The sequence below is a fragment of the Scomber scombrus genome, chromosome 21 (genome assembly GCF_963691925.1).
Source record: "Scomber scombrus chromosome 21, fScoSco1.1, whole genome shotgun sequence".
In the NCBI taxonomy this organism is placed as follows: domain Eukaryota; kingdom Metazoa; phylum Chordata; class Actinopteri; order Scombriformes; family Scombridae; genus Scomber; species Scomber scombrus.
In genome coordinates, this window is record NC_084990.1 from 21279541 (window position 1) to 21300995 (window position 21455).

Sequence of the window (21455 nt, forward strand, 5' to 3'; positions counted from 1 at the left end):
TGTTTATCTATTTGCTGCTCAAAAGACAAATAGATAATGGTCTCTGCTCGAGCTTGAAGGACGATGTATGACTGCAGCATTCTACTATACACATACATTGTCCATTTTAGAGTGCAAAATTAAGTTATTTGTCAAAAAAATAGTGTGGCGAATCAATATTGTAAAAAAAATTACTCAGAAAAATATGAATTATTTTAAAGACGCCAAAATACACTGGAGGCTGACTTTAAAATACTTTCAAATCAATGTGATTAAACCAATACAGACATTGTTATCTGTCATTTTATCTATTAAAACGCCTTTCTGGAAACAGGTTACATGAACTTGTAAGAAATGGAAACATAATCACACTGAATTCATCATTTCAGTGATCTCAAGAGTTTAATTCCTAATATGATAGACCTTGAAGAATATAACACGCCTTTAGAATGATTAGCGGCGCTATGAGAGATATTATGTTATTATTAATTAGTTTAAAAGGGGGATATTTTATTTGCCACAACGAACATGGCGTCTATTTTGTTCCAAACCCCTTTTTTCCCCGTTCCCACCCGCATTCCGAGAAGTCCCGCCGTACTCTGCCTTTGATTGGCTACTATTTGTTGCCTTCGTTCTATTGGTTAAGGTTGGGTTAGTGTATCTGGATCAGAGCCAATCAGAGACAGAGTAGGGCGGGTCTTCTCGGAATACGGGTGGAGAAGAAAGAACGCCTCTCAAACACATCACAAGGCGGATACGGAAGAGAAGCCTCACCTTTTTGATTGCATCTATTTCAATGAAGCTCACATAAACACAGGAAGTGAAGCAGTCTCACCTTCAAAATAAAGCCCACATATTTCCCCCAGATAAAATCTTTTTGGAATATAGTTTAGTTAGTTTATTTCAGTCAATCATGTCATTAAAAGAAAGGTTACAAACCAGAAAGAAAAAAAATAAATAAAGAAAAAAACATCAATCAGAATAAACAATAAGTAAACAGAAAAAGAAACTATTGGCTAACTATTGACTAATATAGCTTATTCCATTTATCCATGTGATCATGTAAGAGTTAATTTTTCCATATACAAGGTTTGTTGTATTTTTTAGTAACCGTGTTTTTAGTTGTGGGGTATTTGGCTGTCTCCAAGTTTTCTCTGTCGGTTTTGGGTAATTCTGTTGTTGGAGTTAAACTTTGGAATAATGCTGACTTCAATTTGAGAAGGTGTATTGACTATTACGCATTGAAATAGGTAGTATTTTCTTTTTGTTTCTTTTTCTCTCATTTTCATTTTTTGGTGGGTAGCTTAATTTAATGTGGGATTTTATGTAGGATAGACATATATAAGCATTAACATCATACATTAATTATTTCATGCTGTTATTTAGAATCTATAAACTTATCGTATACTGTAAGTACTTTCTGTTACATATTAATAAAACGTGTTAGGTTTATGAATCAGCTGCTTTACTTACATAAAAAAAATCTTGTGGTATAAAATTATACAGAAGGGTGTTTTATGTTGAAATTTTAACCGGAAACGTCCTGTTTGGTGACATCATTGTTTAAGCAATCCACAACAGTAGCTTTTGGAGCGTCGTTTTTGTCCCTTTTTATGCTCTGAATAGGTTATTTTGGCTCTTGTGAAGTGACTGGTGGCCGTGCTTTGATGGGAATTACCGGCAGGATGATTCCTACCGAGGATGCATCTGCCAGGAAGAGAGAGATAGAGGAGAAACTGAAGCAGGTCAGACATGGCTGCACAGGAAGCAACGAGCCTGTGTTATTCATATTCATCAAAATGTAAAAAGATGCATGCTTGATTTGTTTAAATTGTTTATCATGGGTTATGTATTGCTTTAAGAGAGTCATTGTTGTCCTGCATTGTGTTTCAGGAGCAGGAGACTCTTTCATTCATTAGAGAAAACCTGGAGAAGAGTGATCAGCTGACCAAGGGCATGGTATGAATAACAACACACACACACACAATGTCCCAACATTTCATCTTCTAAACCATGCAACAAGTTTATTTAGTCATAGATGAAGAATAATTCACGTCAGGATACTAGCTTTTTGTTTAAACTTGCTGCTGTGTAGTGTGGATGTTTAAAAAACTGCAAAATTGCCCTTTTTGTGTTAAGCATAGAAGAAAGGTTTCACAAATTTGCACCTTGGTTTTAAATGCTGCTAATTGAAGTATGCAATAATCCATTCATTCTTTTAAGTGCAATACATGGAGCTGTTATTTATCTATTTATTCATAGTTTTATCTTGTGCACTTTTATGTATTTTTATCTTTTGCATTTTCTTTGTTTTTTGCACCAAAGGATTGCATCCAATTTCGTTGTACCTGTGCAATGAACAATAAAGATTCTATTCTATTCTATCTGTTCATCTAGTCCAGGTTTGACAAGTCTAAATTCAATATTTTTCTTCTAGATCTAGTGAGGTGTGAATGGAGAAATAGGGACATTACCCTTTTTTCATGTTTTCATGAGACTGTAGTTCAGGTTTGACAGGTGTATGTTTAGTGGTTTACAAGCTACACCTGGTTTCCTGTGGTCTGGATGGAGAAGAAACAGTATAATTTCCCCTTTTGTTTTAAAAACAAGGTGTTACAAATCTAAAACTGGTGTTTAAACTGGTATTTAGGGTCTATCGAGAACCTGGACTACATGTCCAGGTTTAACTAAATATATAGCGTGTATACAGACATCGACACAGCCTATTAAATATGGACCAAGTGTTGATTTTTAATTTGTGAACACTTCTGAAGTTGATAAAACCTAATTTCCATCCACAAACATGACCTCAGTTGTCCTAAAGTTGAAATGAAGTTTAAACGTTTTTTTTTTCCTGTGATGTTTTCAAGACAATTCAAACATGCTCATGTATTTATGTAGATGACATTAATTTAGAATATATATACACTAAAGGCTATATTATTATATATATATTATTTCTCGATATACTTCAGGATATTTGTTTCCTGTGTCTGAAATACTTGACCCAGTTCCTTCCACATCCACAAACAATATACAGTATTGTTCATACAATGTTTTTTTTCCTCCTTTTTCTCCCTTTAATGATGTCATTCTCTCCTTGAAAGGTCTCCATCCTGTCCTCGTTCGAGAGCCGCCTGATGCAGCTGGAGAACTCCATCATCCCGGTTCACAAGCAGACGGAGAACCTGCAGCGGCTGCAGGAGAACGTGGACAAAACTCTGTCCTGCATGGATCACGTCATCAGCTACTATCACGTGGCCAAAGACACCGACAGAATCATCAGAGAGGGGTGAGAGCATGACGTGGTTTTAGAAATCTTTTAAGAAGTTTTGATAGATTTTGATCAGATATGAAAAAACCAGTACATGAATCCTAAAAGGTATTTTCTGTTCCAGACCGACGGGCAGACTGGATGAGTATCTTGCTTGTATTGCAAAGATTCAGAAAGCTGTGGAATACTTTCAAGACAACAACCCCGACAGCCCCGAACTCAACACAGTGGTACAGTATTAAATTGATCTTTTTATATGTATATGAATTGAATGATGTCAGATTAATGTGACGGCTGCAGCAGCATGACAGGTAAAACATGCAGGAAAAGAGAGAAATGCACGTCTTCTTCCACCTAAGATCAAAGTCATAACTGTATTTTCTCAGTCTCTATCTCTTATCTGCAAAGAAAATGTTGTTGAGGAGATTATTCTCATATCAGATGAGTCAATAAAACATATTTTTTTAATATCGAGCTGCAACCAGAGTATAATTTGCACATTTTTAATTAACTCACGCCACTTTTGCCGCACTTACATTCATTTAAGCACTAAGCACCTCAGAGGTTTTATATTTTTGTGTGATGGTTTATTCTTATTTTATGTTTTTTATTATTGTTACTCGGCCCTGTGAGAAATCTCATTATGGTTATGGTGAGAATGACAATGAAATAAATTTGAATTTGAACAAAAAAAACCAGAACAACCACAATAACAATCTGAGCAGCACTCTCTCTTTATATTCTACATTCATGCTGGTATACTCATAAAACACTTCAAATACATCCAGCATGTGAACAAACAGGAATTAAACAAAGATTCTTATTATTTGCACAGACACTGGGTACATGCACTGCGGATATCATCTGCTGTTGACTCAGTCAGGTTAAAGAAGAACCACAATTACAATGAAATGAAATGAAGTTAAAAAGAGAAGAAAAGTCAGAGAGAAATGATCTAGTGAAGTACTGGAGCAGCAGTTACAGTGTGATACTGGACGGCAGATGTTGCACTGTCATGGTATGATGTTGCATCACAGTGTAGCAGCTTGTAATACCAGGATATAAATAAATAAAGGTTGTGAATAAATAAGGAAGCAAGGCTGTTGATGTAGGAGACATCAGAGTCCCAACGTAACGTCCTGGCATTCAGTGATTGTTCATGTCTGACTTTATTAAACAGGCAGCAGAATTTGCTCTTTAATAGTGTTAAATGATGGAATTGATGTGTCTGTATCAGTGAGAGCAGTGAAACGTGTGATTCTGTGAAAGAACAAAAAGTTTCCTCCTTCTTTTCATAGTATTTTTAGCTGATTGCTGCTTTTATCTTTCTTTTTCTCTACTACCTTTTATACACCAGATGCCAAATAAAGACCCAGAGCTCCAAATAACGATCATTTTTCTTTATCGATTAAGCTGCTTTTTTAATTTCTCAATTCATTGTTTTGTCTATAAAATGTCAGAAAGTAACATTATAAGTCCTAAGAGCGTTTAAATGTGTTGTTTCATCCAATCAGCAATCCAAAACACAAAGATCATATATACCACTTCAGCTACATCCAGCAAATTTCTTTCATTTTTTTGACTATTATTCTATTATCAAAATACATGCCAATGAATTTCTGAATGTAAAAAGCGCAAAAAAATAGTATAAATGAAACCAAATCAAATCATTAGCACAATTCTTCATTGACGACTGAGCTTTATCCATCAAAGGTAGTTTAAGTGTAAATGTCTGTATGTTAGCAGCATCATAAAAAAGGCAATTCCTTAAAATGGTATTGTTGTTGTTTTCCTGCAGAAAGCGCGCTTTGAGAAGGGCAAAGAGCTGCTGGAGGCCGAGTTCCGCAGCCTCCTGACCCGCTACAGCAAACCCGTTCCCCCCATCCTCATTCTGGATGCCATCAGCATGGACGACGAGCTGGAGGTGCAGGAGGAGGTGGTGCTCGAACACCTGCCCGAAGCCGTCCTCCAGGACATCATCTGCATCGCCGGCTGGCTGGTGGAATATGGACGCAACCAGGGTACTGCTTTTTATTAGTTAGTCCATCTGTCGCAACCTTTTATTTCTCACTTCCTGTCCCAATGCTGCAGTGTTCTTTTCACTGCTCCGCCTCGGCGTTTCCTTCCCTTTCCACTGTCTGTTTTAGGTTTCCTGTATTGCAGGTCTCAGAGAAAAAGAGAGAGAGGATTTAGATTGTTGAGGTGGTGAAATCAGAGGCCTTTTCATTGCTACTGGTTTGTTCTTCGAGAGTGAAAATAGCACCTGTTCTATAATAAGAGAAAAGAGTCACGATGTATTGTAGAAAATCAGGCTGGCTTGACGTCAATGTGGCAAATTCCCTACACAGTAAGATGTAACCTTAGTTTATTCATCACAATGCAACATGACATGAGTCTGCCTTGTAGGATGTTAAACATGTAACACATGTGACAATATTGTGCTAATTTGGCCTCTAATTTATTTAGATAGCAATAAGTTGCTATAAATACAATAATGAATATTTCAATCCTTTCTTAACTTTGGTACACTGATACAAATTATTGATATTTTCTGAATGTATATCTCTAAACAACATATCATGCACATTTCCAGGTTTCTATATTTATTTTTTGAGGCTCTATTGGAATATCTTTGCATAATTTACAGTTTTAAAAATTCTTTATTTATGTTATACTGGCCCTTTAGTTCAGCCTGTGTGTGAAACAGGTCGTTTTAGCTCCTGTTTCTTTAAGCAACCCCTCATGATGAGCCCACTAGCAGACTTCTGCCGGCTCCAGAGGCAACGAGAACAAATAGTAGTAGTCGGATTTTCACATACGTATTCAAGTCCTAATCTGACCTGAAATATGAGATTGCAATTTTAGCAACAACAAAGGTTTATGATAGACGAGCGTTTGTGGGCATTTGTAATGAATCTGATGTTAGTTCGAGGAGGAAGTAGAGGTTGCTTTAGAGTTGAAGGCAGCATTTGTATATATGTTAACATCAAGTTTTAAAGCTTAGACTATGTTTAGCATCCAAAAGCATTCCAGTATAAAAATTGCAGAAAACCACAAAAAGTATTATTTGTCCCCTTTAATGTTAAATAATGCGATTTAATTTAAAAATTGCTTCAAATTTCAGCTTTTTCATAATTTTTACTTTACTTTTATATTTAAAATGTGCACAGTAGCACCTGTTGCTCAACACGCTCTCCCTCTGCCTCCCTGCAGACTTCATGAACGTCTACTACCAGATCAGGTCCAACCAGCTGGATCGCTCCATCAAAGGCCTGAAGGATCACTTCCGTAAAAACAGCGCCTCCTCTGGGATCCTCTACTCGCCCGCCGTCCAAACCAAACGCAAGGACACGCCCACCAAAAAGGCTCCAAAGCGACCAGGTCAGCAACAAAGAAACCCATTATCACACCTCCTCAGGCGGTAATCACACTCCTGTCCAAGCACTCTTTCTTTTTTTTAATTTACAAATTAATTTAACAAACACGCATGATTCTGCATAATGTTGATTATTAAATAATAGCAGCACCTTTCTTCACACACTGAACTACTGAACTACACTCAAGTCTTGTTTGATTCACCATCCAGCCACATTTATTCTGTTTCAAGTATCCTCAACAATCTCTTTTATAATGACCCTACTCACCGTCCCTGTGATTTTACAGTCGGCTCTAACTGTTCCTTCATCCTTTCCTCTTTCATAATCCCTATGTTGTGATGACAGTCTACATCCCAGGTAAACAGAAAGCTTTAGTGTGTGCCTCGTGCTTGCTTTTTTTTTGTCCGTCAGATGCCACATTTCACGGCAAATAAGTGACAGCATGAGGTGTGGTTTTTTTTCTGTTTAGTGTAAAAATGGAGACAGCAGAGATGTTTTAGTTCTCTGGAGAGATTTCGTAGGTTATTTTCAGTTTAGATTAAAGCCTCTAGTTTCAATGTGGTTATATGCTGGTGGAAACAACAGCTATGGAGTTCAACCAGTGTGAATAGACTGAAAAAGTGCAGTTAATTAAAAGCTAAATCAGCTACTGATATCAAGAATCTCTCAATTAAGCAAAACTAAATTTGTGATGTGTACAATGAATTGCAGAAAACTGTTGAGGAAAATCTTGAAAATCATCTTAAAAATAAGGAAATGCGTGATTTGGATAAAGTCTTCAATCCCAGTTTAATTCATTTTTATATCATGATAGTTATACACATATATTAATACAGTATTTTGCTTGGAGTTCAATTCAGTAACTGCAACTGAAACATGTGGATTAGCTCTATGTTATATCGATAAAGTCAATTATTGTGACGTTTTAAAGGCCAAAACCTAATATATATTAACTTACTCTGATTTCTTCACCTTTTGCTAAAGCACTCAGCCCCAAGACATAAATATTCAAAAGCAGCTCACAAACATATACTTTATTTTTTTAAATAGGCTCAGTAATTTATTCAAACAGCTCAGCATCTTAGTTTTAAAGCAAACGCCACTAAAGCAAGAAGAATTATTGCTTTTTTGGGGAATATTTTTAACGATGGATGAATCTACATTTGTTACTCTAGTGAGTATATCCGGCAGCTGTGTGTGTGTGTGTGTGTGTGTGTGTGTGTGTGTGTGTGTGTGTGGGATTGACTCAAAACAAACTAAAGTGTGTTTATTCATGGTAATGAAGGAACATGTGAGCCATTGCAGCGTTGTGGCTGACGTATTCCTAAGTTTTTTGTAGCTCTGTGACGCAGAGGAATAACATATGTATCCATCACTATATTTCTTAATAGATCTGTTCATTCAAACAAAAATATAGCATATCAGCCGACCTTTAATAAATAGCTCTTTAATAAAGTACAACATACTGTATATAACAAGACACATGTCAATATTACAACCAAATCCCACATAATGCTGAGTCAAAATCAGTCTCAATATATCGATTAACTGCCTTGTCAGATTAGTATTTAGTTTCCTAGATGGTTTATTTATCTAAATTCTTATTCCCAAAAGTGAGCCAAGATCAACCAGATTAACGACTATCACATGACAGACTAAAGTACTAACGGACCACATGTGACCTCAGTGAGTCTGAATGTGTAAACAATCCAACAGAGGTAAAAACTACCTGAGACTCTCCACCTGTCAGTCAGAGATGAAGACGCCTTTTCACGAGAGTCGAAATAAGTCCAGGTGCTCTTTATTCATCACTGTTGGATATAAGATGACGAGAGTTTTCTAATTCATGGCACACACAAAATAATAAAGTGTGGGATTTTTAAATAGATTAGGTCTTAATTTATGTCATTAAAGCAGCCAGAGATGAGTCATATTGTTCAGCTTGAATAGATGAAAATTGTGCTATTGCTTCAGTAACCTGTAGTCTTAACAGCAGATTATAATAGCAACTATATTTGAGTTTGATTATCCATTGAAACTGCACAAAAGATTGAACAGAAATAATTAAACGTGTAGCCTGCTGCTCTAACCTTCCCTTCCCTTTCTCTCTTATATCCTTGAGAAGACATAACAATAGTTTATTTAAGGATTTTCAGTCAGGATTTAGAGAAAATAAAGATTGTTAAGAAAGCCTTGAAGACGTCCTGCTGCTGCGTCTCCATCAGTCACCATGAAACTAGAGGCTGTAGATTTGTCTTTGTGTCAGTTACTCGTGCAGAGTTGATTTTGTGTGCTGTGAAAGGTTTGTAACACATGTTTCTTTGTGTGTGTCGTGTTGCTCAGAATAGTTTTTAGCCAGTAAACCTCTTTTTATAATAATCTACTTCCTGCGTTTCAATTCTGGAGCAGAAAAAATCTTTATTCTTTTATGGACAATAGCGTCGCTTTGAATTTGAATGAAATCCATCGACATGCACTCACAGCTTGGTCTTGCTATTGCTTGTGCTGAAATGCATTAACAACACTCTCACATGAAAAATGTCTAGAAATAAGAAAACAAGAGTTATGCAAGACTTTGAAATATCTATTATACTGATTTATTAATCAATCTATTGTAGCTACAGTAGTCTGCTACTAATAAGAGATTTTTCTGAACCAATCGAATCTATTTTAAAGCTCCACTCAAATGACTATAAGTGCTCTGTGGAGCTTTTTAGCTTTTTAGCCCCTTTTTTTTTAGCTGTTTTGGTTTCACTGCACATTTACTGTTTGGTTCAGTCTCACCCGCATGCAGATTTAAGACAGTAAAATTTCAAAATTTGCAATTAGGTGGTGAAGAAAGTGGAGCATTTAGCAGCTTAACAGACAGATATTTTGTGAAGGAGTTGGAGATGTAGCAAGATTTGTGATCTCAGCTCTTTGAATGTTAAATCTCATTGCACTCTGTAGACAAATCATAGAGGAAAATTGAAATCTCACAGATGTCTTCCGTCTGTCTGGCATGATAAAAATGTTTAAATCAAATCCTTAAAATGAATTTTTGCCTTTTTTGAAGATGCAGACAGCTACAGTATTTGTATGAAGAAGATAATAAGTAAATTAGGGAGTGCTTAGATCACAAATGGGGCTAATGGAGAGCAAAGCAGAGCTGAAAAAGGAGTAAATATATATGATTTACATTCAAACACAACTTAAATAAGATGCTAATGTTGCTGTGTGTCTGCTGCATGTGTAAAGACGTAACTGTGTGCTAACACGCTAGACATAACAACTCTGTAAAGATACGATAAGTCAGACAGGTTGCTGTTTTTCTTTGAGCTTGATATTGAATTCTGTCGCCCCCAAGTGGCAAAAAAGAGAAATGAATGCAGCTTTAATTGTGCTGAATGTTTACTAACTCACTAACAAGCCAAGATATATTTTTTTTAATATATATATGTTTTAATCCTGAGACTATTAATACATACTGTAGATTTGATAACAAACTGTTTATGGTAACATTAGAGATAATAATGCTGGATGTGTTCATGTTACTCATATTAATTGTTATGGCTGTTTTTCTGTTTTTTATAACTGATCTAACCTGTTTATTCTGCTCTTACATGAGTGTTCTGGCACATGTGCATCGGGTGTGTTTTCATGGTGTAGCTGTAGTCGCTGCGTCGCTCACCTGGTCATCCATCCCGACCCCCCCTCCACCCCCCCCCGCCCGCTCTGAAATACAAACTTCTTCTGGCTGTCTCGGTGGTGGAGGGATGTGGTGTCTGTGTTTTCATCACTCACTTCCTAGCTCTCCCTTTTTTTCTTTTCTCCTTCTTCTTTCTTCTTTTTCTGTTTCTTGGCTGTCTGGACCTCGCTGCCTCCTCCTCCCTCCTCCTCCTGCTCCTCCTCTTCTGGACTCTGTCTCTGTGTTTATGGGACCAGGGACCATTCGCAAGGCTCAGAACCTTCTGAAACAGTACTCACAGCATGGGCTGGATGGGAAAAAGGGGGGCTCTAACCTCACTCCTTTGGAAGGTAACGCACCTCGGTTTTCTCTTTGGTGTCTTGTTTCCCTCCTCGCTGACAGTACCGGTGTTATGTGTTGCCTCTCTGTTGTTTCTCATTTAGAGAAACAAGCACACATAAAACCTCCTGTGTTTCACAACAGCTTTTATACTTTACAGATGTTGGAAATGTCATCTTGCTCTGCAGGAGGCAAAACTAACTTCATTCAGGAAATTAAAAGCAAATAAATCCATCCGAAAAATCATCGTTTAATAATTATTATGTCTGAATCTAGGTCGTGATTTGGTTTTATTACTTTTCTCATCCCACCAAATCTAAATATGACAGCAAGATAAGGTATTTCCAGCAGAAGGAAAGTGAAGACAAACCAAAAAAACTCCAAAATCAGCAGGCAAAAAAAAAAAAAAAGTCAGTGGAAATTCTCTTTGTAGCAGTCCTTAAAATTACAACAGAAAATATGCAGTATATAAATACCTAAAATATGTATACAGATGGTCATAAACACCACAGAATCACAGAAGAGAAATATTCCAGCTTCTCCAGTTCACCCAGTAGACGATAATGAGCTTTTTTTTCAATAGTTAATAATCTGTCTGCAGTTTCATCCAAAAACTGGAGAGGAATTACAACATTTTACAATTACTAATTTTAATATTTAGCATATTACAATACAGTTTTAATTATTGGCTAATCTCATTATTATAATTTATAATAATAATTATATGAAATGTCAAATAAGAACATGGGGAAAAAAGGTTTCCAGTGTCCAAAGTGAAGTCTTTGAATGTGTTGTTTTGTCGGATCAACAGGACACAACTCAATGGTATTAAATTTATAAGGAGAAAAAAAAGATTAAAACAAAAAAAAAAGAAAAGATAAATAAAAGCAGCAAATCATTTGAGAGTTTTGTCCATTTTTCATAATTAAATGATTAAAGAGTCCGACTGATTGTGTCAACATTGATGTTTGACAGTTTTTTAAAAACAAATCTGACAAATCAGCTGATATTAATATTTGAACATAAACAACTCGTACTGAGCAGGACAGTTTCTAAATGAGCTCAAACATCAGCCAACATAAACACTGAGACTGTTAATCTGTTATAAGATAATATCAGCTGTTAGTAGATATTTTAAAGCTGAGCAGACGTCACCAGTGATGCACAAAGAAAAGATGAACAGTCAGTTATGAATTAACAATAACTTTAACATTAAATAACCAAACTATTCTGCAGTTAGCGAGTTTAACATCATTAATCTCAACAATGAAGAAGAAGTTTAATCCTGTCTGGTGAGTGTTGGTGAAACATTAAAAAAACTGAACTAAAACCAAATTGGTACAAAAAGGTAAATGATCTTCACTGAACTGTATTTAGTAGTGTGATATGTAACAGTGTCAGACGGGGGGGGGGGGGGTAAAGTGGGGACGGATCATGAATTAAAAGCTGTTGTGATATTTTTCTTGTTGCTGTAGTTTTAACACAAACTGACTAACTTAGACATCATTCACACGCACAAACCAAAGCCCCCCGCCACTCACCCAACTGCAGTGGGTGTCCCCTTCTTCCTCCCCTCATCCCCTCCTCCCCCCCTGCTGGGTGCTTGGTGGTGGTCAGCACAGGTGTTCCAGGTTCAGGTTTGTGTCACCGTCCCTCCGTCGGGCCTAGTCACGACCCCCCGCGGTGGTTTGACTAGGCCTGTCTCCCCCTGCTGCCCCACCCTCACCCACCAGGTTACGATCACGACCTGCGGGTCAAACACCTCTCTGACGCCCTGACCGAGAAGCACGGGGCCGCCGCAGGTGAGTGACGGGAACATGTGGGGGAAGAGAAGGAAAACATTACCACCAAAAAAATTAAATAAATATAAAAATCTCAAATACTGCAGCTTTAACAAGTCTCACTTCCTTTTGCTGTACAACAACATTCACAACCTGCAGCATAAACACATTATCACCTTCATCTCAGTATATACTCGTCCTCACAACACCACAGCCACACATCTTAAATCAGCATCTTTTGGTTCCCTGTCTTGACTTGATCTTTCCTCGTGTACCTCTCAGGAAAGGATGATGTGCTGGACATCGAGATCGACTCCTACATCCACTGTATCAGCGCCTTCGTCAAGCTGGCCCAGAGCGAGTACGTCCTCCTCGCAGAAATCATCCCCGAGCACCACCAGAAGAAGACCTTTGACTCCCTCATTCAGGTCAGAGATGAACACCTGTCACCTGTCACCTGTCACGTGCATTAAAGGATTAGTTCAACAGTTCACACATAATTCCCCCTAAAACCATAAACTGTTAAAAGTGTGAAATAAATGAGTTAAGACATGTAAATTAGAGAGATTTGAAGGTGCTGGTAGGTGGTTTTTTTTTTTTTTTTTTTTGTTAGACACCTCTAACAGTTTTCCTTGCTTCCTGTCTTTATACTATGTAGGGCTGAGTATCAGTACTCTATACCTTTTTTAGGTATCGACTGAAAAGTCCAGGGAACAGCAGTGCTTCTCTTATTAAGACATACAGTAACAGTCAAAAGTTTGGACATAGTTGTAAAATTGTGTCCAAACTTTTGACTGGTACTATACATGAGTGATTTCACATTGATCATTTTCTCAGATATTTGAATAAGCTTCTCCAGAGTTAAAGAAAACATGATACAACTGTTTCTACAGGCTGAGTAATTGGGTGGAACGTCCCTTTTTAAGTCTAACTTGTACACATCAGTTCCCTTTTGTCTCATCTGTCTCCTCTCACCTCGTCTGTCCACAGGAGGCGCTGGACAACCTGATGCTGGAGGGCGACAACATCGTGTCTGCAGCCCGCAGAGCCATAATGCGCCATGACTACTCTGCCGTCCTCACCATCTTCCCCATCCTCAGACACCTGAAAATGAACAAGTCTGAGTTTGACTCAACACTACAGGTCTCCTTCATGTTATTTGCATAGATTTTCCTTCTGTCGAAATAACAACATAGAAATAACCTTTAATTATCTTTTATCTAATTTCATTTTTTAATATCCACTGTGTGTTTGTTCGTAGGGAACAGCAGCGAGCACCAAGAACAAGCTTCCGACACTCATCACCTCTATGGAAACCATCGGAGCCAAAGCTCTGGAGGAGTTTGCAGACAGCATCAAGGTAAGAAACTCACATTTTAAAGGACGCTTTCACAATTTTTCAAGTCGACCTTAAAACAACAGTCAGGAGCACAAATGAACATTAAAACCTGTTTTTCTTGCTGTAATCATTCCTCCTGTTCATACTGACCATTAGAGGATCCCTTCATAATGCACTTACAATGTAAATGATGGAGGACAAAAATCCACAGTCGTCCTTCTGTGCTGAAATGTATTTAAAAGTTTATCTGAAGCTAATATGAAGCTTCAGCCGTCCAAATTAGTCAAATCAAGTAGATATCTTAAATCATTACAGTCTTTTTAGTGCCAAAATTCTCTGTTTTTGTTATTATACTTCCACCACAGCTCAACCGGGAAACACAAAGAGGGAATTTGATGCTAAAAAGACTGTAAATGTGTCAGATATCCACTTGATATGACTAACTCAGACTGCTGAAGCTTCATGTAAGCTTAACATCTACTTTTATGTGCATTTTTGCACTAAATGACTGTGTTGACACTGTGGATCATCATCACTTCCATTGAAAGAGCATTTGAAGGAGATCTTTTAATAGCCAGAATGAACAGGAGGAATCATTACAGCAAGTTAAACCTCTTCCACTGTTCATATAACCTGACTGTTTTAAGTCACTCTTTAAAAACTGTGAACTTGACCTTTAATCTCCATCACCTGTTACTCATACAATCATTACTGACTGAATTGTCTCTTGTCTAACACAGAATGACCCTGATAAGGAGTACAACATGCCCAAAGATGGAACAGTCCACGAACTGACCAGCAATGTAAGCTAACGCTCAGTTACCTCTTTGTTGCGTAACACCGGTGGATTTATTTGCTCAGTCTGCACTTCAAACTCAACACCTTCCCTCAAAGACTTTGCTGTTTGTCCCTCTCCGGGGATCCAGGTGGTCTCCAGGGGAACGGCTAACAGCGCCGAGCCGACCGTCTCGGTTTAATGAATAAGCCGAGATGATGCTTACCTTGACCTCTTCTCTCCTGCAGGCCATCTTGTTCCTGCAGCAGCTGCTGGACTTCCACGAGACAGCTGGAGCCATGCTGGCCTCACAAGGTACAACCGCATCAACACGGCATGTTAGCGCTCATTAGCTTAGACCTCCTGCTGCCCCTGCTAGGCTGTGAAGATGCTGTGTCCTTTAGTGCTATTACCAGCAGTGGTCTGTATATTAAGCCATGTTACATCTCACAGCTGGAATATCAATGTAAGTCTTCAGTTCACCTTCATATTACATGTAATGTTTGCCAGAAAACATGCGGACAGTGATATGTTTTTCATTTTTTAGCTCTGATTTCCAACACATTGGATTTGAATTGAAACAATGAGGTTGAAATTATGACTTTCAGCTTTAATTTGAGTTACCAGAAGCCCTTTTTATACATAATCCCCTGATTTTAGGACCTTTAATTTTGTCTTTAATTCATTGAATAGAATAAAAGCCACTGGGCATTAGATTTTGAACAGTTTAGCAATGATACAAGCATTTCTCTCAGCTCCATTTATAGTAAAAACTGTGATAAACCCTCTTTACTCTACCTGCTCAGCACCAAACAACAGACACACACAGTTAGCTGTAGACTAGCTGGTGAACACAGTGGAGCATTTAGCAGCTAAAGAGCCAGATATTTCCCTCAGGAGTTGGAAAAAGCTAACAGAGAGAGTGAATATTGGCCTCGCATTCATCAGCTGCACATAAACACGACTCTAAATGAATGATAATGTTGCTCCGTAACTGCTGGATGTGTTAACGGTTTGCTTACATTAAAACTTTATACGCTAATAAAATCCATGGTGTGTTTACAGCTTGTTTCTGTGACCCCAAGTGGCTAAAAAATCAATGTAGGTTCAAGCTTATAATGTTAGGTGGATTATTAGCATTATAAGATGTTAAAAAACATGCTTAAGTGGGTGACTCCTCGCTGTCAAACTTTATAAAGCGACTGTGTGTCAGTGTTGTGTTTAGAGATTGCTGAGCAGCCAAAAACTCAATTATTGTTGCTTTAAGCTCAAATTCATGTTATCATTTCACATCCAAAGTGCTGGAGTACAAAGTTAAAACAATAAAACACTTCATATCCAAACACACACTGCTTGACCCACATACAAAAGTGCATATTAGTAGATTACTGAGGTCGACAGAAGGTGTTTGAATATAGAAATAATGATCACATGGACCTTCTTCACGTGGATGTCTCACCACTTTGAACATAATTCACCAGTAGTGTGACCCAGTAGTACCAATCTAACACCCGTCATATATTCCCTAGTTTCTCCCTTTCGCTCACTCTTTGTCTGTGATTGTGTTTCTCAGCGTCACCTCCTCTACTTTTCCTCTTACTGGCCACATGCAGCTTCAAATTGCTCTCTCCGTCTTCTTTCAGAGGAAGCCTTCATGACGCACTTCTATCCTGCACGTGTTCAGATTCTTTTCTTTTTTTAAACAAAGATTTGTGTAGATTAAAATAAAATCAATTGTGGGTTATAAATAAGCGTTTTGAAGGCCTCCGTCTCCCTCTTTACCCTCTTCTTCCCCCCCCCCATTGATCGCAGCTTTGCTTTCCCTCCTGTTCTTTCAAACCCTCGACCGCTCGCCGCCTGGCTGACTACTGTGTGTGCTACTTGGCTTACTCTGCACTAACAAATCTTTTCTAACCTTTTTTGCACTTGTGCCTCTTTCTCTCTTCTCTCTTGCCTTGCCCTCGGCCCCCTTAGTACTGGGGGACACTTACAATATACCTTTAGACCCCCGAGGTAAGCAACAGACCGTGCGTAGGCCCCTGATGAGTCCGATTCTGAATGTTTGGTTGTGAATATATTTAAGTTGTGTTTGTTTGTTTTTTTCTTGGTGTGTAATTGCAGCTAAGTAATGCAAATTGACAGGAGAGTCTATTAACGGGACAGTCCGCCGTGATGTGCATGTGTGCTAAAGTGCAGGTTGAAAGGAAGTACTTTTTACGTGTTACCTTGGCAACCTGCATCCTTCCACTGTAATGGATACTTAGCATAAAAAGGGGGGAGTTTGAGCACTTATGTAGATTTCGATGAATGGTGTGTTGTATGAGCTCAAATTAAGTGGTGTTTGTGTGTCATTGAGTAAATTTAAAAGGTTTAATAAAAAGGTGTTAACACATGCCCTGTTATTTCAGAGACCAGTTCATCGGCGAGCAGCTACACCTCCGAGTTCAACAAAAGGCTCCTCAGCACTTATATCTGTACGTAAATAAGAAACCCACGACTGCTTTTAACATGAGCTTCCTCTCTTTATTGGTATTCATGACTTTTTATCCGTGCAGGTAAGGTGTTGGGGAACTTGCAGCTCAACCTGCTCAGCAAATCCAAAGTGTACGAGGATTCAGCTCTGAGCGCCATTTTCCTGCACAACAACTACAACTACATCCTCAAGTCGCTGGAAAAGTGAGCTTCATTTTCCCTTCATCTTTTTTTCCCTCCATACTGTTGTAGAAATTGTCTAATGAAACACTAAACACAAATATGAAATGATACACAAAACACAGCTGGCGGCGCACACAGACGCAGCAGCTCTGCTCTCCTTGAAGTGGGTTGTTAGTATTTAATAAGGAGAAAGCAAACACAAAGGGCTTGATTTACTAAGATCCCAAATAAAGGGTATTAAATTGCGTGCGGAGTGCAATAGACGTTGCAAATTTGATTTTTTTTCATAGTTTTTTTTACTATTCCAGACAGCCGTTGGCATCTTTTCTTTTATGAATACAGTATGAAAATGAATTCTCTGAGTTGTGTAATCCATCACAGTGAACATCAGCTATGCATCTGTGTTGCTTGGTAACTCAATTTATGTGCAATGATGTAACTGACATAAATAAATACAATAAATCCTTGTTGATCACTGTGATGGATCACACAACTCCAAAAAACGTTTTAAAGTCTAAAAACACACACAGAGAACTTTTAAGTGTATGGATTTATAACGTTCAGCGTCACTTCTTCACGTCTTCAGGTCCGAGCTGATCCAGCTGGTAACTGTGACCCAGAAGAAAGCCGAGACTTCGTACAGAGAGCTGATAGAGCAGCAGATCCAGATGTACCGCAGCAGCTGGCTGAAAGTCACCGAGCACCTTACAGACAGGAACATGCCCGTCTTCCAACATGGCACCAAGGTCCGAATTTTATGTCCTTTCATTCTTAAAGAACAGCGAACTGTCCGCCAACGTTGGTACACACGTGTTAACTTTAACACAGCTGTAAGATTTTTGGCACTGAGGATAAATTCATACTGTGACAGTTTTACAGAGGCCCATATTGGGCTTGTGTGACCTGTAGGTCAGTCCATAAAAAGCTCCAAGCAGTGATGATACTTTAAGACAGTTTCTTTAAGGAAAGGCAAATAAACTGTATAGCACATCAGTAACAAGGTTATTCAAGGTAAGTGCTTTACATAAAACCTAAATTGCTTTACGACTGGATATAAAAGCAACACATGGTAAAATAAACAGACATTTAAATATGATTAAAAGTATTAAAATGAAGCTAAAATAGAGTAAGACAGATAAAAACAGGAGAATAAAAAGCTTGAATTAGATTTACAGATAGTAAGTTAAATTATTCATGCTGACCTGGCGGATTCTGTTATTTAAGGATTTGGTTCAATTACATTTTATTGAATTATCAAATCCAATTATGTTCACTTTTCAACATTTCCAAAATAAATTGATTTGAATTAAAGCTGAAGTAAAAAAGCTGAAAACTGAAAGATGCTAAAACATCTTTAATTGGCAATTTATGTTCAAACCTGAAAATGAGATGAGCTGCATTACTGTATATATGAAATGTTAATTAAATACAGCTGCAGGCAAATTAACCAGTGAAAGTATATAACTGCTGCTGGAAATAGGAAAGTTTTCCATGCTTACAACTTGTGAACTTTCACTTATAAAAAAATATGATGCTAAGACCAGAACATTTGGGTTTGTGATTTAATGTTTGCTACATTTTCATTTACTTCTGTATTATGAAGCATCATGTCGGATACATCGGCAGTTTCAGAAACATCCCAGATGTAATTATGACTTGAACGTTGGTGTGAACATTAGTTCAGAACTCATAATTATGATAACACTGATATGATGAGCAACAGCTAATCTAATCTAATCTAAACTGCTACCTTAATTAGCACTGTCTGCTAATGAAAAAGTGAAGAGAGATAACATCATAAGTGCCTGAGCTTAACGAATCTGGGGACCAGAGCAGGTTATGAGAACTCATTTCTGATGTGACACTCAGATAATATTCACATGGTGTTCTTAAGTGCAGCAAATACAATTAAGTAGATTTTTTAAAATGTGAATTTCCCTTCAGGAATCTAGAAACAGATCAGACAACTGAACGCAACACATTTCAGAATCATCTTTTAAGTAAATCCATAGAAAATGTTTCATATTCAGGCCTGCAGAGTCTCCTGTGAATCTTTTTGGCATTATGTCACATATGTTTCTGTATAATTGTGTAACTGAAGTCTTTTTTTTTTCTTTTTTTCACCTTCAGCTGAAAGACAAAGAGCGGCAAGTAATCAAAGACAAATTCAAGGTGAGGTTAGAATCACTTTTGGCACCAAACGTACAAATATCTTTGAACGTTGCCAAGTACTGGAAACATCTTCAGTAATTTAGCACGAACATGAAAGAGTCTCTCTCTCTCTCTCTCTCTCTCTCTCTCTCTCTCTCTCTCTCTCTCTCTCTCTCTCTCTCTCTGTCTCTGTCTCTGTCTCTGTCTCTGTCTCTGTCTCTCTCTCTTTCTCTCTCTTTCTCTGTCTCTGTCTCTCTCTCTTTCTCTCTCTCTCTCTCTGTGTCTCTGTCTCTCTTGCTCTTTGTCTCTCTCTCTCTCTCTCTCTCTCTATTTCTCTCTCTCTGTCTCTGTCTCTCTCTCTCTTTCTCTCTCTCTCTCTCTGTCTCTGTCTCTGTCTCTCTCTCTCTCTTTCTCTCTCTTTCTCTGTCTCTGTCTCTCTCTCTTTCTCTCTCTCTCTCTCTGTGTCTCTGTCTCTCTTGCTCTTTGTCTCTCTCTCTCTCTCTCTCTCCCTCTCTCTCTCCCTCCCTCTCTCCCTCCCTCTCTCTGTCAGGGTTTTAACGACGGGTTGGAGGAGTTGTGTAAGATCCAGAAGGGTTGGGCCATCCCCGACAAAGAGCAGCGAGACTTCATCCGCCAGGCTCAGAAGAAGGTGGTGTCTGATGCGTACCGAGCGTTCCTGCACAGGTGAGAGAGACGCTGGTGGAAACATCAAATATCAGCTTCACAAATATCAACAGTTTTTTTTACAGTGAATTTTAAATGTTTAAGTGTCTGAAAGTTACAAAACTAATCAACAGAAAAAACCCACACATATTTATCTTAACACTTCTTCTTGAATGGTTTAGTTAAATAAAGTATAAATGATAAATATATGTTAATTAGAGCTCAAACAATACTGGCATTTTGGGCCAGTACTGTTATTAGAGAGTAAAATAAATATATATATATATATATATAAATGCACATTTCTTGCAATCACAAACACTTATGACAATTAATTCCATTACCTTATGTCTATGATGTATTTATGGAAAAATATGCAGTTATTCAGACTTTACACATCACACATTATTCCACAGCAGTTGCCTCATAGACGCACCAGATAAATGGAAATTGATCCTAAATTAGATGTTTTATTGTTGCACTTTTCTCATTGGCTAAATTAATTGTTTTACTGTCAATATTTGATTTAGATCTAACTGTCAGTGATGGAGACTCTGCTGTCAGTTTATTAAACCCTCAATAATGCTATTCCCACTAATTAGGAGAAGTTGTAGCTGTAAGAATATGTCCCAGTATGTTCAACACAGGATTATAGGTGAAATACTGACATCAATGAGCCACTACTATGAATGTTTTTACTATATAAAGCTTTATATTTACTTGCAGTCATTTTATTTACCCTCAAAAACGTCACGTGTACAACATGTGTAGCACTTTTTGCAAAAAGTCCTACAACAAAATGTTTCAGCTGTAATAGATGTTTAAATTACTAGCACAAAAATGATTCCCCCCCCCCCCTCCCTCTTTGTCTGATCCTTCACACTGACTTTTCTTCTTCTCTTTTCTCCAGATGTGCCAACATCACTTTCACCAAGAACCCCGAGAAGTATCACAAGTATCGACCGGAGGACATCGAGGAGATGATTGAAAAGTTGTTCGATACGTCTGCCTGAGCTGCACTTTTTAATCAAACCAAAACTCATGCCCCCCCCCCCTCCTGCTTCCCCCCCACGTACAAAACAAAACACAAGCTCCTTTAACAACAGAGGCACTCTCCTCACTGCTGTTACCCTCGTCGTGTCTGATTAATGTTTTGTACAAAGATATGAACATGATGTATTTATGTAATTTAGCCGTTCCAGATTAACATTTAAAAAAAATAAATAAAAGGGAACTCTGTGAATTATTGTGTGTCATCATTTGTTTTGTGTGCGAGTTACACAACAGAGCAGATAATTAGTTCACTGACATGATAAATAACAGACAGAGCTGAACGTTGAGTGTTTTCTGTCATCGGTCCCCCAGTTTAAAGGTTTGGATTTATAATTAGATGTTTGTTACAACAGGGAGCTCCTGGTTGAATAAATAACGGGGCAGACATCAGGAAAATCTGCT

The 21455-nt window shown here is 37.9% G+C and overlaps 1 protein-coding gene across 7 annotated transcripts; it reads left to right on the top strand.

The window, feature by feature from the left end:
• Positions 1–1539: 1539 nt before the first annotated feature.
• On the top strand, positions 1540–21243 carry exoc7 (exocyst complex component 7). 7 transcript variants are annotated; one of them, XM_062442175.1, is made up of 20 exons: positions 1540–1724; positions 1873–1938; positions 3087–3271; positions 3378–3483; positions 5052–5274; positions 6467–6634; positions 6976–6987; positions 10555–10647; positions 12370–12438; positions 12700–12845; positions 13408–13560; positions 13679–13777; positions 14497–14559; positions 14780–14846; positions 16940–17005; positions 17087–17207; positions 17773–17932; positions 19317–19358; positions 19888–20021; positions 20911–21243. In XM_062442175.1, the coding sequence occupies exons 1-20, from the start codon at positions 1647–1649 to the stop codon at positions 21011–21013; spliced, it is 2154 nt and encodes a 717-aa protein (XP_062298159.1). In that variant the 5' UTR covers positions 1540–1646; the 3' UTR covers positions 21014–21243. The 7 variants fall into 7 exon arrangements, 6 of the variants coding, with proteins under 6 accessions (XP_062298159.1, XP_062298153.1, XP_062298158.1 ...); XM_062442169.1 differs by lacking the exon at positions 12370–12438; XM_062442174.1 differs by lacking the exon at positions 6976–6987.
• Positions 21244–21455: the final 212 nt, after the last annotated feature.